This window comes from Delphinus delphis, chromosome 8, assembly GCF_949987515.2.
Source record: "Delphinus delphis chromosome 8, mDelDel1.2, whole genome shotgun sequence".
NCBI lineage: Eukaryota > Metazoa > Chordata > Mammalia > Artiodactyla > Delphinidae > Delphinus > Delphinus delphis.
The window spans coordinates 55918117-55942176 of record NC_082690.1 but is presented as its reverse complement, the minus strand read 5'-3'; the positions used below and the strand labels follow the sequence as shown (position 1 = coordinate 55942176).

The 24060-nt window shown below is 53.0% G+C and overlaps 1 protein-coding gene across 3 annotated transcripts in view; it reads left to right on the top strand.

Annotated features, from left to right (window-relative positions):
* The window catches only part of MYO7A (myosin VIIA), an 86723-nt gene that overhangs the window by 26377 nt on the left and 36286 nt on the right, over nucleotides 1-24060 (top strand). For all 3 annotated transcript variants that reach the window (XM_060018224.1, XM_060018223.1, XM_060018222.1), the window contains exons 14-29: nucleotides 949-1086; nucleotides 2963-3121; nucleotides 3534-3626; nucleotides 5750-5844; nucleotides 7026-7110; nucleotides 7650-7868; nucleotides 8326-8433; nucleotides 9449-9658; nucleotides 10044-10247; nucleotides 10521-10697; nucleotides 11121-11210; nucleotides 12784-12911; nucleotides 15084-15210; nucleotides 16390-16509; nucleotides 17053-17226; nucleotides 18084-18311. In XM_060018224.1, coding sequence (XP_059874207.1) covers nucleotides 949-1086; nucleotides 2963-3121; nucleotides 3534-3626; nucleotides 5750-5844; nucleotides 7026-7110; nucleotides 7650-7868; nucleotides 8326-8433; nucleotides 9449-9658; nucleotides 10044-10247; nucleotides 10521-10697; nucleotides 11121-11210; nucleotides 12784-12911; nucleotides 15084-15210; nucleotides 16390-16509; nucleotides 17053-17226; nucleotides 18084-18311 — 2355 coding nt within the window. The remainder of the gene's footprint in view (nucleotides 1-948; nucleotides 1087-2962; nucleotides 3122-3533; nucleotides 3627-5749; nucleotides 5845-7025; nucleotides 7111-7649; nucleotides 7869-8325; nucleotides 8434-9448; nucleotides 9659-10043; nucleotides 10248-10520; nucleotides 10698-11120; nucleotides 11211-12783; nucleotides 12912-15083; nucleotides 15211-16389; nucleotides 16510-17052; nucleotides 17227-18083; nucleotides 18312-24060) is intronic.

Here is a 24060-nt window from a genome sequence, read left to right as displayed (position 1 = left end):
ATATAAAATCTTACAATAATAATCAAATTCACTAATTAAAAAATCCTCACCCCAAAGAAACTGCCAGGAAAACAATAACAGCAAAATGCTTTGGAATCGAATGTTGTTTCTATGTCCAGTTTCTTGGTCTGAGAGGTTCTGCTTCCTGTTTGCTTGTTGCTCAGGTCCTCCCCCAGGACCCCAACTCATTTCCTAGTCTTCTGAGAGGGGGACCCCAACAGGGCAGGGAGGTGCAGGGGGTCGCTGGCCGGCTCACCCAGATGGTGGCTGGTGGAGCACGGGGCCCCTGGGCCTTGGTGCTGGACGGTGGCCAGAGGCCAGCTGTGGGCCTTCTTAGGAGGCTTATCTGGGTCTGCCCCGCCCCGCTGCTGCTGACCTGCTAATCCCACAGGGAGGGCAGAGGGTGTAGGCAGCACCGCCGCCCTCGCCGGCTGCTGTTTACTGAGACACTCTCACAGCCTGGTCAGCTAGATAGGTGGCACTATTCCCATTCAGGAGACAGGCTCAGTGTTGCTTAGTGACCTGCCTAAAATCACGGGACTCCGAGGTGGTGAGCCAGGGTTTGAATTTAGGTCTGTCTAACCCGTCTCTAGAGATGACCCCATCGTCCTGAGGCAACCAAGTCTGGCCACTCATTTATACTGGGAAGGGAGGATGGAGACTCAGAGAGGGGCTGCGTCTCGCCCAGAGTCATCCAGCACACCAGGGCGTGTGCCACGCTCCTGGGCCCAGGATCAGGGAGGCTTTCCAGAAGGGGGTGCGTCTGGGACCCAAGCTCCAGCGCAGACCGGGCGGGTCACAGGAAAACCCATGTGCCTGGCCAGGCTGCTTCCTTGGGCGGTTCTCCCTCAGGCCCTTGACCAGCTGACCTCTCCTCTCCTGCTTCCCTTCCGGAGGGCTGGAGGGGTACGGGTCAGCCCCTCCCATCGCTGTGGTCCATCCCCCCAGGGCGCCGAGACCAGGAAGCGCTCGCCCACGCTCAGCAGCCAGTTCAAGCGGTCCCTGGAGCTGCTGATGCGCACGCTGGGTGCCTGCCAGCCCTTCTTCGTGCGCTGCATCAAGCCCAACGAGTTCAAGAAGCCCATGGTGAGCAGCCCTGGCCTGGGAGGGGGCAAGGGGGAGGCAGATAGGGCCAGCCTGGGGGGTGGGAGGGGCTGGGCCATGTGAGACTTTGTGCTCTGTGGGGAACGGCAGGGCCCCTGAGGGGCTTAAAGAGCAAAGTTCCTGTTTACTGGAGGCAGCAGGTGCCCTGGAGAGAGCGTGGACTCTGTAGTCGTGGGCTCGAGCCAGACTCAAATCCCAACTCCACCACCTTCTCACTGGGTGACTGTAGACAAGTCACTTCATTCTCTCGTGCCTCAGTTTCCTCACAGGGAAATGGGACTGATCGTACCCACCTCCTGGGGGTATTCCATGAAATAACGCATGCAAACTGCCTGGCGCCTAGGAAGGCACTCAGTAAATGGCAGCTCTGTTTCTTGCTGCGGCCCTGACTTTGAAAGCCTTCTCTCCTTTGGTCCAGCCGATGACCACCTCCTCCTGGAACCCTTCCTGGATTCCTTTGACTGGTTGGGAACATTTTCGTTTTTGGCTTTTCTGAATAACATCTGTTGAGCCCTTTCTGTGTGTCTGGAGCAGAATGGGTTGTCCCTCCAGAGCCACATTTAACCTTCCCAACAGCCCAGGAGGGAGGGATGTTTATGGCCCCATGTTCGAGATGTGGAAGCAGAGGCTCAGGGAGGTTGAGGGGCTTGAGGCTGCAGATCCAGGAGCCTGGGCCGCCCCTCCCTGGGAGCCCTCTCCTTCCCCAGCTCTGGGAGGTGTTGTTTACCAGAAGCCTCTTCCCAGAGATAGGAGGGGAGGCCCAGGGGAAGCTGGGGCCTGAGGGTCTGGGGAGGGACGGAAGGCGGGAGGCCAGTACTGGGCCAGGGAAAGTGCCTGTAGGGAGAGGAAACAGGTGGCGGCAGCCAGCCTTCCGCATGCTAACTCTGTCCCCTGTCCCCTGCCTGGAAACGTTCCCCAGAGTGGGCTGGCCAGTCCCCCTGGGGATCAGGACGGGGTCTTCAGGGAGAGTCACAGAGGGCTCCAGTGGGCTCCCCTCTAAGGCAGGAGGTCCAGGGGACCGAGGCCAGGGCCCTGTAGTTGGGCACCATCTCTCTTGCTCTCAGATGCCTCTGGAACCTTCTTTGGGCTGACCTCAGCATCTGTGGCCTGGCCCTTGGCTGCAGGACCTCCCCCCTGGGCCTCCTGCCTCCTGTCCCCCACTCCCGTCCTCCTCCCCATTGCAGTGAGAGACATGGTTCTCAAACACAAATCTGACCCGGTCACCTTCTGCTTCCCTAGTCCGGCCTCTCAGGTCCTTCACAGCCCATCCAACAACCCTGCTGCTATCACAAAAATGACTTTGTGTCAATTAGAAAAATGTATCTCTTCCTTAAGGAAGGTACTTTGCTGTCAGCAGCCAGAAAGCTGTCTGAAAAACTATCAATCTAAGATGGCTATAATAGGAAGGGCGACCCCTGGGGTTGTACAAGGCACCCACCACCTGCACAGCCATAACCCTCGCATAGATTAGCCTCCTCAGTCCCCATAAAATCCCCCAACATGTCCTGTGCTTTCAGGCTTGCTCACCTTTGCCTGAGCTAGCTCCTCCAGCACCCTCTCTCCTGTCAGGGTCAGAGCAAAGGTCCTCCACGAAGCCCCCTCGAGAGGTCCCAAGGGGAATTAAGCTGTCTGTCCCCTGTGCCCTCAAAGCACTCAGCTCACCCCACCTGAGGGCCTCATTCCGTGCTGCTCCGTGGGGTTTGGACTGCAGAGCCGCGTGTGGTCCCGCCTTTGCTCCTCATCTGCTGTGTGACCTTGGCCTCTCGGGGCCTTTGTCTGGGGCCAGGAAGATACAGAGCAGGGCTGGCCTCCCAGCGGGGGCCTCCAGCCCCGACGCCCTTGGCTCCTTGCTCGGCAGCTCTTCGACCGGCACCTGTGTGTGCGCCAGCTGCGGTACTCGGGCATGATGGAGACCATCCGAATCCGCCGAGCCGGCTACCCCATCCGCTACAGCTTCGTGGAGTTCGTGGAGCGGTACCGAGTCCTGCTGCCCGGCGTGAAGCCGGCCTACAAGCAGGTACGGAGCTGGGGGCATGGGCGGGCGGGTCCCAGCCCTGGGCTCGGCGAAGGTCCCACTGTTCTCCTTGGAACAGTGTGCTGGGCGTGACATCACCTCGGCCCCCTCAGGTATGGCTGGGAAAATTGGGGTCAGGCAGTGGAGTGCATCTGAGAGCTTCCATCGCCACGCTCGGCTGGTGTGGACTTAACACGTGTGGTGAGTGGGCCCTGGCTCTTAGCTGGAGGCAAGGGTTTTATAATCACCGGGCCGAGCTAAGGAGAAAAGCGAGTGTCAGAGACGGCAGGGCCCGGCTGCGACTACACAGAGTTAGGGCCAGAGCTGCAGCAAGAGCCCCGCCTCCCAGCCTTGGGAGGGACACCAGGTGGCCTTTCCACAGGTGGGGCCACCCATTCTCTTCTGTACCCCACAGGATGACCTTCAGGGGACATGTCAGCGCATGGCGGAGGCTGTGCTGGGCACCCACGATGACTGGCAGATCGGCAAAACCAAGATTTTTCTGAAAGTGAGCACGGCCTCTGAGTCCGGCTGCCTTGACGGGGCTGTGGGCTCCCCGTCACGGTGGGAACAGGCCCTAGGGGTGTGCTATAGAGGAGTTGCAGCACCGAATGGGGTCAGTGCTGGGCCTTTGTGACTCTCCTGCCCTGCAGCTGTGGCTGGTTGGAGCGGGTAGTGGAGGGGCAGTTGGTATTTGAGAGCATCTATGACCTGGAGGTGGGGTTGGAGCAGTGACCCCGGGTGAGGAAACCGAAGGCCAGAGGTGGGCTCATCAGGGAGGCCTGGGTTCAGTCCTGACCCTGTGGTTGTCTGTCCTGGGAATTTGGGCAGGTCACTGGCCGTGTCTGAGCCTCATTTTCCCATCTGTAAAATGGGATGTGCTTGTGGTAGGGGGCTCTTGAGTGTACCTTTGGTCCATTCCCTTTTTTCCTGCCAGGCGGGGCTCATGCTAGGCTGTGGTCAGCCGTGTGCTACTCACCTTGCTCTCTGGTGTCCCCGGGCCTCTTCCCGCGCTCCCCGAGCAGACACCTGGGGCCCTCTGGCTCCCACCACAGCTTGGGCAGGACTTTGGGGGCTGGGCGGTCAGGGAGGGGGCGGGGCTGGGAGCAGGAAGCTGGGCCGGGGGAGCTTGCTGGAGCTGGTGGAGACGGGACAGCTAGAGCAGGGACAGCGTGAGCGCTAGCTTCTCCATTTCCGTTTCTGCTGTTCTAGATTTCTGGCTGTCCTGGGTGATGGGGCAGGGCTCCTTCCTCTGCATAGGGTGGGCCCAGGCAGCCCAGGACAGCTGGGGAGAGGGAATGGGGGAGCCAGCCCTGCGCTGGAGGGAGTCCTGGGATCTAGTTTAATTCCTCCCTGGCTGAGGGGCCTGGGCTGGTGCCTTCGTATCTCTGAGCCTTCATCTCCTCATCGGAAAAATGTGTTGACTGTTCCCTGCCTGTGTGTCTCACAACTGCCACCTGGAGAACACGTTCCGTGGGCCAGGCCCCAGTGGGGGCTTTTTGTCCATCATCACTCATTTAGTCATCACAGCAGCCCGTGAGGTAGAATTATTATGCCCGTTTCAGAGGCTTAGCGCGTAGAGGTGAGGTGCCCATGGTCAGGTGCTACCCTGGAGTGGAGAGCAGGGCTTCCAGACTGTGGTTCTGATGCCCAGCCCACATGGGTAAGGGAGGGAAGGCATGCGGCATGACGGCATCTAGTCCCAGAGACGTCATTGTCCCCATCCTCCACATCCTCACTTTTCTGGGCTCTTCAGAAACCAGTAGTGGTTTCTAGACCCCAAACATCTGCTTCTCATTCGTTCCCTCGCTCGTTCACAAAGCCTTGGCTAAGCAGCCCCTCTGTGCCGGGCCCTGTCCCCAGCTGATGTGTCCTGCGAATATCTGATGCATGTTCCTCCCCCACCAGACTGAGATTCCCCAGGGCAGGGCCCAGGTCTGCCTGGTTCATTGCAGCCTCACCCTAGCACTTAGCACATGGCTGGCACATGGAGATATTTGATTCATGTATTGAATGAACCATGAGTTTTGTCCAACTGGAGTGAGGGTTAGGGGCTCAGGGGTGAGAAGGAGAGGGGGCTGGAGAAGTGGGCAGGGCCTGATGGTAGAGGACCCGGGTGCCAGGGGAGGAGACCAGGCTTGACCCCGGGAGACAGTGGGGTATCTCTGTGAGATCTGTCCTTGGGGGAAGGCCAGAGGGGGAGCAACAGAGGACGGGAGACTGGTTAGGAGGCTGTTTCTAAGGTCCTGGAGAGAAACGATGGTGGCCTGGCCCAGGCCAGGGGCTGATGTGACAGAGACACCTAGAAGAGCTGGGACTTGGGTAGAGATGGCCATAGGATGAAGCCAGTGTGTGTGCGTGTTGGGCCCCCGACTCCATGCAGTCAAATTAGGCGCCCCCTGCTCCCTTTGTCCCTCCCAGGCCTCTGGCATCCGCCACGACAGTACCCGTCTGTACTTGTGGCTGTGAGAGGCTGCCCCATGGGGCCAGGGCAGGGTTGGGAGCCTTTGGGGCCCAAATGAGCCCTAGGCCTGGGCTCTGAGTGAAGGAAGAGGGAGTCCACCTGGGGCGGCCTCAGCTCTGGGACTGGAGAGGTTGGTAGGGGCGCCGCTCAGGAGCTCTGCCCTCCAGGACCACCATGACATGCTGCTGGAGGTGGAACGGGACAAGGCCATCACTGACAGAGTCATCCTCCTCCAGAAGGTCATCCGGGGCTTCAAAGACAGGTTCGTACCTGGACCAGCTCTTCCCCACCTCAGCCCGCATGTGTGTGTGTGTGCGTGTGCCTGGCTCACCTCCGCTCCTCCCACGTGAACACGGAATAAACACCCATGTGCACACACAGAAACATGCACACACGTGCACAGCATGCCCACAGGGTCATGCGAACAGGGTTGAACACTCAGACACGTGGACCCATCTGTGCCCCCGTGCCCAGTAACACAGTACCCCCACCTACACACAGGCTTGCACACGTGGGTACGTAAGGCACACAAGTGGACCCTCTGTTGGTCTCAGATGCCCGATGAAATTTCCCAAAGAGGAAATTTGAGATTTTGTGAGTGACAAAGTGTGTCCCATATTCCATGTAAGGGGCATGTGTACAGCTGTGTCAGTTCTCAGATGGGCAGGGCTGACTCTGGAGTGTGATTCAGCTCCACAAAAATCCCACAACCTGCATCTTTTGCAGTTCATCTGGTCACTCCCTTCCTCTATCCATCCACCTACTTGTCCATCTGTCTGTCCATCTGTCCAGCCATCCTTTGTCCATCCATCCACCTGTCTGTCCATCAACTTGTCCCTCGTCCCACGGCTGTGCCCTCGTTTGTGTGTGTATCCAGGAATTGGCTGGCTCACCCACACTGACGTAGCCATCCTTCACTCCTCCCTTATTTATTTCTACGTTCAGGAGACACCTGCTGTTTGATGTGTGGTCTCTTGTCCTCCATCAGGTTGAAGGTGACTGTCGGCCTGTAGAAGCTGCCTAGTGTACACAGGGAAAAGCATGGCGCTCAGTCAGTCAGAAGACGAGGGCTCCGGCCCCAACCTCATCAAGTCTCAGTTTCCTCACCTATAAAATGAGGGAGTTAGGTACTCAGTAATAAGTGATGTTTACAGTTTTCAAAGTGTTTAATCTTTATTTACTGACTACTCATACATTTATTCATGAGTAACCTTCTGAATGTCCACCTTACTGGGTTTATGTGACGAGGCTGTGAGGTAGGCAGGGCAGGTATTCTGCGCGTTTTACAGATAAGGAAGCTGGGGTGCAGAGAAGTTATATGCCTTTGCCCAAGGTCATGGAGCCAAGGAGACGCAGAGCTGGGACTCAGCCCTGCTCTCCTAATTCCAAGCCCCGCCCCCCGGGCCCTGGCAGAGGTCCTACTGCATCACACTGCTGTTTTAGGTCCAACTTCCTGAAGCTGAAGAGCGCTGCCACGCTGATCCAGAGGCACTGGCGGGGCCACAACTGCAGGAAGAACTATGGGCTGGTGAGCCTCCTCGAGGGAGCTGCTTGTTGCCTCACGAAGCCTTTGAACCTGGCCCTGTTGCCATAGCAGCAGGACTTACCTGTTTGCGGGGCCTGGCTGACCTCTTGCCACCCTGCCAGCCCCTACCATTCCTCCAGCCCAAAGTCCGATCTGGTTTTTGCAGCTCTCCCCATCTGGTCAGCAGTGTTTGTGCTTTTCTTCTGGAATGTTTTGGTGGGTGATGAACACCTGGGTTATTAAACACCTCAGAGGGGGCCAGGAACGGGTGTGTCCCATGGACCCCTGTGAAGGAACTGGCCTTGGGGCTGGGGAGGTGGACAGGAAGGAGGCCCGCTCCTGGTCTGAGGATGGGAGTCTCTTGGGGGGACCGCATCACAGGGGAAGCCAAGGCCACTCCCTGGGAAACTTTGGTCTGAGAGGAGACAGCTGTGCCTTCGGGGCATGCAGGTTGGAGAGTGGAGCCCGGGGCAGTGACCTCCACTGGGCAGGGTTGGTCTGGAATCAGGGCCCTGGTTCTCAGCAGGCGGCCATCCTTGCAGATGCGGTTGGGCTTCTTGCGGCTGCAAGCCCTGCACCGCTCCCGGAAGCTGCACCAGCAGTACTGCCTGGCCCGCCGGCGCATCATCGGGTTCCAGGCCCGCTGCCGCGCCTACCTGGTGCGCAGGGCTTTCCGTCATCGCCTCTGGGCTGTGATCACCGTGCAGGCCTACGCCCGGGGCATGATCGCCCGCAGGCTGCACCGGCGCCTCAGGGCTGAGGTAAGGGTCCCAGGTCCCCAGCAGGCACAGCTCTGAGCCCTGTGAGAGCTGTGTCCTCCGAGGGGTGCTCTTCCACCTCAGGCAGACACATCGCCCCCACGTGTGGCCTGAGCCTGTCGGGGGGTGCGGATGTGGGGCTCTACCTCTTTGGAGGCATGCATAAGACTGGCTCCCTCATTTCCCTCTTTCCAGCCAGGGGCAGGGCAGGGGCCCAGTCCCTGTTGTGACTCTTTGGGAGGCCAAGGCGAACCTGCTGTGGCTTTGGGATCAGCGGTGCCCCCAACCCGCTGTGGCACCTGGAGGGGTTCTCATGTGCCTCAGTTTCCCTCTACCAAATTATTTGGCAAAGTCATTCCCAGTCCCAGAACTCAGCCGGGGTGGGGTGGGGTCGAGCTGGCGGGAAGCACCGTGAGGGTCACACACGGTTTGGTGCGCACCCTGCCGCCCCCTCCCCCAGTACCTGCGGCGCCTGGAGGCTGAGAAGATGCGGCTGGCGGAGGAGCAGAAGCTCCGGAAGGAGATGAGCGCCAAGAAGGCCAAGGAGGAGGCTGAACGCAAGCATCAGGTGAGCTGGGGATGTGCCGACTCCTTAGACATCCATTCACTGGTTCAGCAGCCCTCAGCCAACACCGGCTGTCCAGCCTCTGTCCACGCGACCTTCCTTCGTGCGCTGGGTGCCTGTTCTGTGCCAGGCCAGGCCAGAGGGCTGCGGCTCCAGCACGAGCGGGTCCAGGCCCTCAGCTGTGTTGTAACAGGATAAACAGCCTGAGCCGGGGTGGGAGCCCCCAGCCATGCGTAGCTACAGAGCACTCGAAAGGGCAAAGCATTGTCAGTGCAAAATACACACTTGATTTCTTTTTCTTTTTTTCTTTTTGGCCACGCAGTGAGGCTTGTGGGATCTTAGTTCCCCGACCAGGGATCGAACCCGGGCCCACGGCACTGAAAGCACCAAGTCCTAACCACTGGATTTCCAGGGAATTCCCAATTACACACTAGATTTTGAAGACTCAGTAAAAAAAAAAAAAAAAAAAAAAAAAAAAAGGAATATAAAATATCTCAGTACTATTTTTTAATGTTAATTACATGTCAAGATAATACTTTGGAAATATTGGGTTAAATGAAATACATTATTAAAGTTGATCTAACCTATTTTTTGAAAAACTATTTTGAATGTAGCCACTACGTATGTGGCTTGCATTATATTTCTATTGGACAGCGGTGGTCTAGAGCCTATACCCAGTGGCTCTTGGATTTGGGGGTTGGTGTGGTCCCCTTTGGGTGGGGAGACCTGAGCAGGCTTCCTGGAGGAGGTGGTCCCAGCTGAGCCTCGAGGCAGGCAGGCGACGTTACTGTCTGAGCTTGTTGTGAGCTGTCTCTGGCTCAGCACCGGGCATCTGTCTGCACTGAGCTGTGAGGGATGAGCAGGTGTGTCCCAGGGTGGAGAGGCCCGAGGCTCTGTCCTTCCCAGCGGTCAGGAGGGCCCCGAGGAGGTTGGGACTCTGGCCTGGCTGCTGCAGGGGCTCCAGTGGGCTCCCCACGGGGGGCTTGCTCCCTGACGCTGCATCACCCCCACCTCGCAGGAGCGCCTGGCCCAGCTGGCCCGTGAGGACGCAGAGCGGGAGTTGAAGGAGAAGGAGGAGTCTCGGCGGAAGAAGGAGCTCCTGGAGCAGATGGAGAGGGCCCGCCACGAGCCCATCAATCACTCGGACATGGTGGACAAGATGTTTGGCTTCCTGGGGACTTCGGGCAGCCTGCCAGGCCAGGAGGGCCAGGCACCTAGTGGCTTCGAGGTACCAAGCTGGGGAAGGGGCTGGAACAGGCCCCAGTGTGGCGCTGTCCCTCCTCTTGCACCCCTCTGTGTTAAAGTCCACGTGGTCCCCTCTGAGCAGAAGGCAGCTGTGATGACCTGGGACGGGGCTGCAGTCCCAGGCCCTGTCCAGCCACCAGCCTGCCCTATGACCTTGGGCCAATCACTGTTCCCCTCCAGGGCCATTCACAAACCTTTATTCATTCAGTGTTGAGGATCTACCTTGCACTGGGCTCTGTCTGGGGAGTGAACAGGATGAACAGCACCCTACACTTCTGGAGGAAGAGCTGGCCCTACAGGGACAGGCTGGGGGACTGCAGCCCAGCCCCATTTGCCCCTATGGCAGGGAACCCCTTTTGTCTTCCCAGGACCTGGAGCGCGGGCGGAGGGAGATGGTGGAGGAAGACCTGGATGCGGCCCTGCCCCTGCCTGATGAGGATGAGGAAGACCTCTCCGATTATAAATTCGCCAAGTTCGCTGCCACTTACTTCCAGGGCACGACCACTCACACCTACACCCGGCGGCCGCTCAAGCAGCCGCTGCTGTACCACGACGATGAGGGCGACCAGCTGGTGAGGGCTGGGGCTGTCTGTGCTGGCAGCGTGGGTGCCAAGGGGCTGGGGCCCAGCTGTGCAGGGACCAGGGCTGACCTCATCCCGTACCCAGCCTGCGTCCGGGCCACAGGGCAAGGCCCTGAGGAACACCCACAAGGCACTCAGCTCAGTGGTCCTCCTCCGGTTGGCGGGAGCGGGGTTCCCCAGCCTCGCCCCCACCCCTGGGTCATTTTGATGGCTTCAGCCGCATCCTGCGCTCAGGCTTTCTGACTGGCCTGGGTCTGTCCCCAGGCGGCCCTGGCGGTCTGGATCACTGTCCTCCGGTTCATGGGGGACCTCCCTGAGCCCAAGTACCACACGGCCATGAGTGACGGCAGCGAGAAGATTCCCGTGATGACCAAGATTTATGAGACTCTGGGCAAGAAAACATACAAGAGGGAGCTTCAGGCCCTGCAGGGCGAGGGCGAGGTGAGTCGCAGGTGCCCTCTGGCCAGGGTCCCTTCCAGGCCACCCCCAGCCTTAAGGTCCTCGGCAGAAGGAGCACCCTAAAATTTGCCTCTGCCTCACCTCCCTGACCCCTGCCCTCCTCTGTCTACTCCTGGGAACGATTAGTGTGAGCTTGATATAAACTGTAAAGTGCTGACCACGACTGAGGCCACGTGGCAGGGCAGACAGGCTTTGCAGTCAGAGCCAGCTTCAATTTTGACTTGCTGGGAGGCGGTGGGTGGGTTACTACACTTTTCAGTCTCAGTTTTCCCATTTGTCACTGGGCTGATGGGCTGGGGTGATACACGCTAGTGTGGAGGTGTGACAGTTCTAACCACGTTGTCAACTGCTCTTGTCATTACTTTCGATCCAGTCGTTTGACTCTGACCCCTGTTTGTCCGGCAGGCCCAGCTCCCTGAGGGGCAGAAGAAGAGCAGCGTGAGGCACAAACTGGTGCACTTGACCTTGAAGAAGAAGTCCAAACTGACAGAGGAGGTCAGAAAAGACCCTGCACGGCCTTGGTGGCCCAGGCTGGGGCAAGGCTGGGCTTGGGACCAACAGGGATGGGAGTGGAGTGGATACTGCCTGTCCTCAGGGGACCAGGATGGCCAGCAGAACAGCGTTGGATGTGATCAGGCAGACAGGATGCAAGGAAGAGGGCGCTGTTCTCAGGCTGGGGTCGGTCAGGGAGGCTTCCTGGAAGATGGGCCACGAGAGCTGGGGAGGGCTGGAGTGGCAGATGGTGAGAAGGGAGGACATGCCAGGGCATGGACCCGATGCCTTTGATCCAGGGACTTTTTTTTTTTTTTTTTTTTTTTGTGGTACGCGGGCCTCTCACTGTTGTGACCTCTCCCGTTGTGGAGCACAGGCTCCAGACACGCAGGCTCAGCGGCCATGGCTCATGGGCCCAGCCGCTCCGCGGCATGTGGGATCTTCCCAGACCGGGACACGAACCCGTGTCCCCTGCATCGGCAGGCGGACTCTCAACCACTGCGCCCCCAGGGAGGCCCTGATCCAGGGACCTTTTAGTCGATGAGAATTTTCTGTGGGATAACAGTGCCCATGGGGCATTAACACTATTAGTTTGTTTGTCATTCATTTAGTCACCTTGTGTTTTCTGAGCACCGTCCTGGCCCATTGCTCCAGGACTGTCCAGGCTGGGAGGGCCGACAGACACAAACTAAGGCATTCAAGGTGCAGAGGGACTGGTTCCTCCATGCCCCTGCTTTTGTGCACACCGGTCCCTCTGCCTAAAATTCCTCCTTCCTCTTCTGTGCCTGGCGGGGGGGTCACCTCCTCCAGGAAGCCTTCCCCTCTACAGCAGAGTCAGGCTGCTTCTCCTGGGCTTCCTCAGCCTGCTTTGTCTTTGTCCTCATTTTGTTCCCCATCTGAGGCTCCAATCCAGTCTTGTAGCTATGTTACCCCAGATCTGAGTCCCAGCTCCACTGCTCGGTATCCAAGGTACCCAGGGAAGAAAATGCCTGCTAGTGGCTTCCTGGAATGATGACGTGAGATGATGGCCGTGGGTGCTCAGCAGACATGAGGACTGCCTGCAGGGGCGTGCTCCCGCCACTCACCCTGTCTCTGGGCAGAGCGCGGGGCTGGCGTTGTGGCCCATGTGGAACCAGAGAGGATAAGCCCATCTATAAGAACCCAGGCCCAAGGCTATTCACACAGGAGCCAGGGAATTAATGACAGGTGATGGTGGCCGGGTGTTTGGAACCCAGGTGTACTCTGGGTGTCGGAGTGGTGCGTGGCCCACCTCAGAGAGAGAGGGATCCCATCAGGAGTCAGAGGAGCCCCTGGCCTGGATGAGGGGACTCCCCTGGGGTAGGGCTGGGGGTAGATGTCAAGGAGGCTGCAGAGGAGCCTTATCCCCAGAAGCGCGTAACACCGGGCCAGGCATCCACCCAGCATCTGTTCTGCACGGGCGGGGCTGTGACAGTGGTGGGGAGCCAGCTCTCTGGCTACTCCCAAGATTCTGCTCTCTGGGGGAGTGGGCAGACTCAGGCAAACAGCAGGGCCCCGGCCAAGCCTTGGTCAAGCCTTGCCCCTCCCTGTGGCCCAGGTGACCAAGAGGCTGCATGACGGAGAGTCCACAGTGCAGGGCAACAGCATGCTGGAGGACCGGCCCACCTCCAACCTGGAGAAGCTGCACTTCATCATTGGCAACGGCATCCTGCGGCCAGCGCTCCGGTCAGTGCCTGAGGGGCAGGGGCACAGGGAGGGGACAGCTGTCAGGGGAGGCATCCCGCGCTTCCAGACCTGAAAGGCTTTTGCTGGCTGAGCGGTAGCTCTGTCACTTTAGCAACTGATTAAGCTAAGCAGGCCTGGGTTTAGCTCTGCTGCTAGCTGGTTGTGTGACCTTGGTAGAGTGATTTCAGCTCTGTAAGCTTCAGTTTCTTCATCTGTAAAGATGGAATAATAAAAGTACCTACCTTGTAGGCTTGTGGGCAGATAAAACTATGGAAAGTGTGACACAGGACCTACACAGTGGGCACTCAGTAAACGGTAGCTGTTGTTAGCATTATCTGACATGCATCTTCTGCTGTAACCCTATCCCTGCCGGCACCTTTGGTGACCCAGCCCAGGCCCGTGGTCAGGGTTACTGTGGTCAGAATGCCTGGGATCCTGCAAGTGGCTCCTTCCCCACGCAGGCCCAGGAGAGGCCTTTGCTCAGGTCCCTGGGGTGTTGGGGAGGAGCTGCGATGATCCATGACTTTCCAGGAGCAATTACGGAATCAACTCAGCTGCATCAGCGGAGGGAAGGCAGATAGGGTTTCTCTGAGAACTCCATCTGCATGGGATGGCTGGTTAGGAGAGCTGATCCCGTGAACTTGTGTGTGCTGGCTGGGAGGACAGCAGGATGGGCCGGGTGGGGAGGTCAAGTGTCATTTTCCCAGTGGGAGACATGAGGTCCAGAGAGGAAGAGGTTTGCCCAGGGGTCACTGGCCTCCCTTTCATTGCTCCTCGAGGCCAGTGACTACCTCGCTCGCCAGAGATGTAGCACTTGGGGCCGCCAGCCTCCAGGAAGAAAAGGTGGCTGCCCAAGGTATGTTTAAGGGCAAGAATTTGCCTCCCAGTTAGCTCACCATCAGACCTAAAGGGGTACTTCTAGAGAACACAGTGCCAGGAGCCCTGGACTGTTAGAAGCCTGGGGTGCCAACTCCCTGAGGGACCATGGCTAATCCCTCCTCCCGGCCTCCGTCTCCCTGTCCATGAATCGAACGGGGTCAGGGGCTCCCAGCTACGGGTGATAGTTGTCACTGGTCTGTAGCAAGATGGGAAAAATAAGGATGTTTCTAAATTTGACTTATTTAAAGCACTGTTCTTTGTTCTGAGATTTTGCCCTTCCTGCTTTTTGGATATTAAAATTACATTTGTTTTATAAAATGATTGTGATAGATAGTGGGCAGGTGCTGTGTGTGTGGTGTGTTTTAAATGTCCTTATTGTCTTGATAATAAGTTAGCGACGTCCACAATTTATTTTGAGGTTGCATTGGTCCATGAGCTCTCAAAACTGGGGAGCCACTGAATTAGATACTTGCCCTTCACAGAGGGAGGAGCAGCAGTTAGTGCCCCCTGGTGGTCACTCCATCTTGGTGGGTCCCGTCCTTGGCCCTGGAGGGGGCGTGCAGCATCTTCACAGCTGCAGCTAGGCTGGCACCTGCGGGGGTTTACTGTGCTGGGCACCGTGCCAGGTGCTGTATAAGCCTTGGCTCATTTTTCTTCACAGAAATCCTGTAAGGAAGGGGTGGTATCATTTCCCTTTAAAATGAAAACAAAACGAAAAACTACCTTCATTGCTTTAATCTGATTGCAGACGTAAAGCATGGCCATTTCAATATTCAAATATTATAGCACTATATCAAGAGAACGTCATTCCATCCCCCAGAGAAACTCCCCAGCTGTCCTTCCTGTATCTGCTCTGCCAGTTACCATTAGTAGAAATTGTACCTGCTGCCGTGTCTGTGGGCCAGGCTCAGAGGTGAGCTCACCTGCCCAGGCCGTGCAGCTTGGTGAGGGAGGAGGCACGTGGGGAGCCTGTGCTTCTCATCAAAGTGGTCACCAGTGACTGGGGCCACTGTGCCCAGGAGCAGGGTATGCACCACCCTCTGGATCACGGCGCCCCGGCCGTGGACTCTGGACTGGAGTCAGGAACGTGCGTGCTTCACGCCTGATGAGCCTATCTCCTGCGGTAGCCGCAGAGCCCTGGGCTCAGCCTTCCCCACCTGGCCTCACCTGCCTCCTCCCAGGTGGTCTCTGGCAAGTGGGAGAGCAAGCATCCTATCTGCTGCTGGGAGGGGTGGGGCTTTCCCTCTGAGGCAGTGCGTCTCCCGTCCTTGCCCCCCACCCCCGCCTGCCTAGGGATGAGATCTACTGCCAGATCAGCAAGCAGCTCACCCACAACCCCTCCAAGAGCAGCTACGCCCGGGGCTGGATCCTCGTGTCCCTCTGCGTGGGCTGCTTCGCCCCCTCTGAGAAGTTCGTTAAGGTAGGGGAGGCTTTTGGCCTCCGGGGGTGGGAAGGGGAGCCGCGCCCGGTCCCTGGGGTTGAGGGGCAGAGCACGGGGAGGAAACTCAGAGGGGCTTGGCAATGAGGCCCTGCCCGGGTCATCTCCTCCCAGGCCTCCCCACCTCCGCAGGCCCCCTCCTCCTGGGCACCCACCACTGCGCTCCATCTCCTCCGAGCCCCATTTTCATTATGTGGATGCTGAACGTGACAACAGCGCCCCCTAGACCCTCCACATGCTGGTCTGAAGCGCTTCCGTTCATCTCAGGCCCTTTCGTGACTCCTCCTCAGTGTCAGGCCCTGGGTGCTGGGGACACGGAGGCAGAGCAGGTGACGGCTGGATCAACCCAGCTGGTCAGCGCTGCGAAGAGGGAGGGCTCAGGGAGGTGGGCCCTGGAGGAAGAGGAGCAGTCAAGCTGGGTGAAGGGGGTATGGTGTGTGGGGTGAGGCAGGAGGTGCAGCTGAGACTAGGCGGGGCCGGGTCATGGCGGCCGTGCTGCCAAACGTGAGGGAGGTGGACTTGATCTGGAGGACACTGGGGAGGCCTGGAAAGCCGAGGAGGGACGGGGATGGATGGGCCTTGAGGAGCGGGTTCAGTGTGGGTGGAGGGACCAGAGGCAGGAGACCCGGGGAGGCTGCTCTGATGGTCCGGGGGTTACCGACCTGGGTCCTCTTTAATCGATAGAAGTTGATAAGAGGTCAGACAAGAAATTCAGGCAAGGCTTTACTGGGACTCATGCTGCTTTAGCACGAGGGAGTGAGAACAAGAAACAGGGGCCCTTGCTCACTCCCTGAGCGGGGGCGGGCTGGTCCCTTAAATGAGGTGAGGGCGGTGGCGGATTGGTGGGTCGGGCTGGAGGGGGAGCTTAGGTGGTCTGCCCACCCCCTTGGTGGTGCTGTGTGCAGGGGTCATGGGCAGTTCCCTGCTTTTCTCCTGGCAGTTGGTTTGTGGCCTTTTTGTATCTTATTGTTCATAATTGCCCTGACCGCACATGTGTGCAGTTTTTAGTCCCTTTTGATTTCTTTGTATTTTATTGTTGGAGGAGACGTTTGTCCAGGTGCAAGCACTCCAGTAGAGGGTCCCAGGTCCCAGACTATCTCACAGGTGGGGAGGCCGAGGGAGGCTGGAGTGGGGCCCCCTCAGCTTGTCCTCTGTCCGTAGTACCTGCGGAACTTCATCCACGGGGGACCACCTGGCTATGCCCCATACTGTGAGGAGCGGCTCCGGAGGACCTTCGTCAACGGGACACGGACACAGCCACCAAGCTGGCTGGAGCTGCAGGTGTGGCCCCCAGGCGTGTGTGTGTGTGTGTGTGTGTGTCGCCAGTGCACCCCAGTGCCCCAGAAACATTGCCTACTTTGGGATTCTGTGGTCATTCAAGCACCCACCCTCAAGTTCTGGAATTTCAGGGCTACTGGAACGGGAAAGCCCACAGTGGTAATGACTCCCATCTGCTGGCTTTATAGTCAAAGTGACTTGGGCAGGGGGTTTCCTCTGTGTCTCAGTGGCTTCATCTGCATACATGACAGTAAAGATATTCATTTCACAGGGTCTTGTGATGGTTACATGACAGGAAGGCGGAAGCCCCTGAACGTGGCAAAGCCCAACCACCCAGCCCTAGTGCCCCACCTCAGGGATCCTGAAGGTCCTTTTAGGGTGGGGAGCACAGCAGGGCTCCCTGGGCACCTGTGACCAGGGACAGGCAATGCGCCGTGGGATGCTGAGGTCCGAGGGCTCCAACCCCATAGGGAGCAGGGAGCCAGGAGCTCAGAGGAAGATGTTCTGAAGTGAAAGGATTCCCACAAAGCCTTGGATCACTTTCAGGCCACCAAGTCCAAGAAGCCCATCATGTTGCCTGTGACGTTCATGGACGGGACCACCAAGACCCTGTTGACAGACTCGGCAACCACGGCCAAGGAGCTCTGCAACGCGCTAGCCGACAAGACCTCGCTCAAGGACCGCTTCGGGTTCTCCCTCTACATCGCCCTGTTTGATAAGGTGAGGTTGGCCCTGATGCCCCTCCTCCTGGCGCCCCCAGGGCCACCCACCAGCTCCCACCCCAGTGCTGCCACCTACTGGCTCAGGTGCCCTTGCATGGTTGCTGACCTTCCAGGGCCTCAGTTTCCTCCTGTAAACCAGAGGTAACCCTGGTCCTGCCCCAACTCCTTAGGATCAGGGAGAGGTCCTAAGCACCTAAAGAGAAACCCAACAGCACACTGGTGATTGAAATCCAGGGCTTACTGCACGCGTATGTGCGCAGGTGGATTCAATCCTCTGCTGGTGACAGAAGAAGAACATGGCAGAGAGAGAGAGAGCCACTGGCTCGCTGATATAAAAAAAAATGGGTTTTCCCATTTGCAAATGGGCATGTGATTCCTTATCAGGTTGCTATGGTAGTTCCTCTTCACTTGTTACCGACCAGCCAGAGTGTATACCTCCCGGGGCACATCTGGGCTTGGAGTCTTCTCTGCTGAGCTGGCCCTGGGAGTGGGTGATTTTGCCTCCACACCCAGCATCACCACCCACAGCAGAGGTGACCCCCAGCCCTCACCCCAGCAGGTCCAGCGATAGGCACATGTTGTCTGATGCCGTTTGCTTGGACTTTTCTCACCAACAGCTACCTCCCGTGTTTTCAGTGGCCATTTGTCCATCAGAGTTTCACCAAAGGCTTGTACTAGGAAATGGAAACTCCCACGTGGCTGGTCTGCCTCCTGGGTGACCTGGGCAAGCCCCTCCTCTCTCTGAGCCTTGGTTTTCCATCCAAATGAGAAGAGTTGGCACAGTCAGTAGCTCCTTGCGGTCCTTCCCAGCCTGCTCACCCTTCCACTGGGTGACCTCCAGCCCTGTGCCCGCAGGTGTCCTCCCTGGGCAGTGGCAGCGACCACGTCATGGACGCCATCTCCCAGTGTGAGCAGTATGCCAAGGAGCAGGGCGCCCAGGAGCGCAACGCCCCATGGAGGCTCTTCTTCCGCAAGGAGGTCTTCACTCCCTGGCACAACCCCTCAGAAGACAATGTGGCCACCAACCTCATCTACCAGCAGGTGGTGCGAGGGGTCAAGTTTGGGGAGTACAGGTGTGAGAAGGTGAGTGAGAGCTAATTTTCTGGCTGAGTTTGTTTGGTCAAGTCACCTGTGTGCTGAATTGGGCTGAGTGTTGCTGCCCTTTACTCACCGTCAGCAAATGTGGAGGTTAGCCAGATGGAGGCTGGGCATTATCTAGGCTTCTCCTGGATTTAACACGATCTATAGGAGCAAGGGCTTTGAAGAGTAGCCTGAATTCTGCAAGTAGTTCCTGCTTTGCTGCAGTGACTGTACATGCTTCAGAACTTGCTGTATTGTTCTTTTTTTTTTTGACCTCTTTAGATCACTTACTTAATTTATTTATTTGTGGAGTATATATTTTTTTGTTTTGTTTTGTTTTGTGTGTGGAGTATATTTGATTTACAATGTTGTGTTAGTTTCAGGTCCATCCATGTTGCTGCAAATGGCATTATTTCATTCTTTTTTATGGCATTATTTGCAAATATTTTCTCCTATTCTATGGGTTGTCTTTTCATTTTCTTTATGACTTCCTTTGCTGTGCAAACCTTTTAAGTTTAATTAGGTCCCATTTGTTTATTTTTGTTTTTATTTCCATTACTTTAGGAGACGGGTTGAAAAAGATTTTGCTTCAATTTATGGCAAAGAGTGTTCTGCCTATGTTTTCCTCTAAGAGTTTTATAGTATCCAGTACATTTAGGTCTCTAATCCATTTCGAGTTTATTTTTGTGTGTGGTGTTAAGGAGTGTTCTAATTTCATTCTTTTACATGTAGCTGTCCAGTTTTCCCAGCACTACTTATTGAAGAGATTGTCTTTTCTCCATGATATAGTCTTACATCCTTTGTCATAGATAAATTGACCATAGGTGCATGGGTTTATTGCTGGGCTTTCTATCCTGTTCCATTGATCTAGCTTTCTGTTTTTGTGCCAGTACCATTCTGTTTTGATCACTGTAGCTTTGTAGTATAGTCTGAAGTCAGGGAGCCTGATTCCTTCAGCTCCATTTTTCTTTCCAAAGATTGTTTTGGCTATTTGGGGTCTTATGTTTTTCCATACAAATTTTAAGACTTTTTTCTTCTAAGTCTGTGAAAAATACTATTGGTATTTTGATAGGGATTGCATTGAATCTGTAGATTACAGTGGGTAGTATAGTCATTTTGACAATTTTGACTCTTCCAATCCAAGAACATGGTATATCTTTCCATCTGTTTGTGTCATCTTTGATTTCTTTCATCAGCATCTTATAGTTTTCAGAGTAAAGGTATTCTGCCTCCTTAGGTAGGTTTATTCCTAGATATTTTATTCTTTTGGACGTAATGGTAAATGGGATTGTGTCCTTGATTTCTCTTTCATATTTTTCATCATTAGTGTATAGAAATGCAAGAGACTTCTGTGCATTAATTTTGTACCCTGCTACTTTACCAAATTCATTGATTAGCTACAGTAGTTTTCTGGTGGCATCTTTAGGATTCTCTATGTATAGTATCATGTCATCTGCAAACAGTGACAGTTTTACTTCTTCTTTTCCAATTTGTGTCCCTTTTATTTCTTTTTCTTCTCTGATTGCCGTGGCTAGGACTTCCAAAACTATGTTGAATAATAGTAGAGTGGACATCCTTGTCTTGTTCCTGATCTTAGAGGAAATGCTTTCAGCTTTTCACCATTGAGAATGATGTTTGCTGTGGGTTTGTCATATATGGCCTTTATTATGTTGAGGTAGGTTCCCTCTATGCCCACTTTCTGGAGAGCTTTTATCATAAATGGGTTTTGAATTTTGTCAAAAGCTTTTGCTGCATCTGTTGAGATGATCATATGGTTTTTCTTCTTCAATTTGTTAATATGGTATATCACATTGATTTATTTGCATATATTGAAGAATCCTTGAATCCCTGGGATAAATCCCACTTGATCATGGTGTATGATCCTTTTAATGTGTTGTTCGATTCTGCTTCCTAGTATTTTATTGAGGATTTTTGCAACTATATTCATCAGTGATATTGGTCTGTAATTTTCTTTTTTTGTAGTATCTTTGTCTGGTTTTGGTATCAGGGTGATGGTGGCCTCATAGAATGAGTTTGGAAGTGTTCCTTCCTCTGCAATTTTTTGGAAGAGTTTGAGAAGGATGGGTGTTAGCTCTTCTCTAAATGTTTGATAGAATTCTCCTGTGAAGCCATGTGGTCCTGGACTTTTGTTTGTTGGAAGATTTTTTTTTAACATCTTTATTGGAGTATAATTGCTTTACAAAGGTGTGTTAGTTTCTGCTTTATAAAAAAGTGAATCAGTTATACATATACATATGTTCCCATATCTCTTCCCTCTTGTGTCTCCCTCCCTCCCAGTCTCCCTATCCCACCCCTCCAGGCGGTCACAAAGCACCGAGCTGATCTCCCTGTGCTATGCAGCTGCTTCCCACTAGCTATCTACCTTACGTTTGGTAGTGTATATATGTCAATGCCTCTCTTTCGCTTTGTCACACCTTACCCTTCCCCCTCCCCATATCCTCAAGTCCATTCTCTAGTAGGTCTAGTAGAACACAGTCTTTATTCTGTCTTACCCCTAGGTTCTTCATGACAGGTTTTTTTTTCTTAAATTCCATATATAAGTGTTAGCATACGGTATTTGTCTCTCTCTTTCTGACTTACTTCACTCTGTGTGACAGACTCTAGGTCTATCCACCTCATTACAAATAGCTCAATTTCGGTTTTTTTATGGCTGAGTAATATTCCATTGTATATATGTGCCACATCTTCTTTATCCATTCATCCGATGATGGACACTTGGGTTACTTCCATCTCCGGGCTATCGTAAATAGAGTTGCAATGAACATTTTGGTACATGACTCTTTTTGAATTACGGTTTTCTCAGGGTATATGCCCAGTAGTGGGATTGCTGGGTCATATGATAGTTCTATTTGTAGTTTTTTAAGGAACCTCCATACTGTTCTCCACAGTGGCTGTATCAATTTACATTCCCACCAACAGTGCAAGAGTGTTCCCTTTTCTCCACACCCTCTCCAGCATTTATTGTTTCTAGATTTTTTGATGATGGCCATTCTGACTGGTGTCAGATGATATCTCATTGTAGTGTTGATTTGTATTGCTCTAATGATTAGTGATGTTGAGCATTCTTTCATGTGTTTGTTGGCAGTCTGTATATCTTCTTTGGAGAAATGTCTACTTAGGTCTTCTGCCCGTTTTTTGATTGGGTTGTTTGTTTTTTTGTTATTAAGCTGTATGAGTTGCTTATAAATTTTGGAGATTAATCCTTTGTCAGTTGCTACATTTGCAAATATTTTCTCCCATTGCGAGGGTTGTCTTTTGGTCTTGTTTATGGTTTCCTTTGCTGTGCAAAAGCTTTGAAGTTTCATTAGGTCCCATTTGTTTATTTTTGTTTTTATTTCCATTTCTCTAGGAGGTGGGTCAAAAAGGATCTTGCTGTGATTTATGTCATGGAGTGTTCTGCCTATGTTTTCCTCTAAGAGTTTGATAGTTTCTGGCCTTACATTTAGGTCTTTAATCCATTTTGACTTTATTTTTGTGTATGGTGTTAGGGAGTGATCTAATCTCATACTTTCACATGTACCTGTCCAGTTTTCCCAGCACCACTTATTGAAGAGGCTGTCTTTCTCCACTGTACATTCCTGCCTCCTTTATCAAAGGTAAGGTGACCATATGTGTGTGGGTTTATGTCTGGGCTTTCTATCCTGTTCCATTGATCTAGCTTTCTGTTTTTGTGCCAGTACCATACTGTCTTGATTACTGTAGCTTTGTAGTATAGTCTGAAGTCAGGGAGCCTGATTCCTCCATCTCCGTTTTTCGTTCTCAAGATTGCTTTGGCTATTCGGGGTCTTTTGTGTTTCCATACAAATTCTGAAATTTTTTGTTCTAGTTCTGTGAAAAATGCCAGTGGTAGTTTGACAGGGATTGCATTGAATCTGTAGATTGCTTTGGGTAGTAGAGTCATTTTCACAATGTTGATTCTTCCAATCCACAAACATGGTATATCTCTCCATCTATTTGTACTATCTTTTATTTCTTTCATCAGTGTCTTATAATTTTCTGCATACAGGTCTTTTGTCTCCTTAGGTAGGTTTATTCCTAGATATTCTATTCTTTTTGTTGCAATGGTAAATGGGAGTGTTTTCTTGATTTCACTTTCAGATTATTCATCATTAGTGTATAGGAATGCCAGAGATTTCTGTGCATTAATTTTGTATCCTGCTACTTTACCAAATTCATTGATTAGCTCTAGTAGTTTTCTGGTAGCATCTTTAGGATTCTCTATGTATAGTATCATGTCATATGCAAACTGACAGCTTTACTTCTTCTTTTCTGATTTGGATTCCTTTTATTTCCTTTTGTTCTGATTGCTGTGGCTAAAACTTCCAAAACTATGTTGAATAAGAGTGGTGAGAGTGGGCAACCTTGTCTTGTTCCTGATCTTAGTGGAAATGCTTTCAGTTTTTCACCAATGAGGACGATGTTGACTGTGGGTTTCTCATATATGGCCTTTATTATGTTGAGGAAAGTTCCCTCTATGCCTAGTTTCTGCAGGGTTTTTATCATAAATCGGTGTTGAATTTTGTCGAAAGCTTTCTCTGCATCTATTGAGATAATCATATGGTTTTTCTCCTTCAATTTGTTAATATGGTGTATCACGTTGATTGATTTGCGTATATTGAAGAATCCTTGCATTCCTGGAATAAACCTCACTTGATCATGGTGTATGATCCTTTTAATGTGCTGTTGGATTCTGTTTGCTAGTATTATGTTGAGGATTTTTGCATCTATGTTCATCAGTGATATTGGCCTGTAGTTTTCTTTGTGAATCCTTGTCTGGTTTTGGTATCAGGGTGATGGTGCCCTCGTAGAATGAGTTGGGGAGTGTTCCTCCCTCTGCTATATTTTGGAAGAGTTTGAGAAGGATAGGTGTTAGCTCTTCTCTAAATGTTTGGTAGAATTCACCTGTGAAACCATCTGGTCCTGGGCTTTTGTTTGTTGGAAGATTTTTAATCACAGTTTCAATTTCAGTGCTTGTGATTGGTCTGTTCATATTTTCTATTTCTTCCTGATTTAGTCTTGGCAGGTTGCGCATTTCTAAGAATTTGTCCATTTCTTCCAGGTTGTCCATTTTATTGGCGTAGAGTTGCTTGTAGTAATCGCTCATGATCTTTTGTATTTCTGCAGTGTCAGTTGTTACTTCTCCTCTTTCATTTCTAATTCTATTGATTTGAGTCTTCTCCCTTTTTTTCTTGATGAGTCTGGCTAATGGTTTATCAATTTTGTTTATCTTCTCAAAGAACCAGCTTTTAGTTTTATTGATCTTTGCTATTGTTTCCTTCATTTCTTTTTCATTTATTTCTGATCTGATTTTTATGATTTCTTTCCTTCTGCTAACTTTGAGGGTTTTTTGTTCTTCTTTCTCTAATTGCTTTAGGTGCAAGGTTAGGTTGTTTATTCGAGATGTTTCCTGTTTCTTAAGGTAGGATTGTATTGATATAAACTTCCCTCTTAGAACTGCTTTTGCTGCATCCCATAGAATTTGGGTCGTCGTGTCTCCATTGTCATTTGTTTCTAGGTATTTTTTTATTTCCTGTTTGATTTCTTCAGTGATCACTTCGTTATTAAGTAGTGTATTGATTAGCCTCCATGTGTTTGTATTTTTTACAGATCTTTTCCTGTAATTGATATGTAGTCTCATAGCGTTGTGGTCAGAAAAGATACTTGATACAATTTCAATTTTCTTAAATTTACCAAGGCTTGATTTGTGACCCAAGATATGATCTATCCTGGA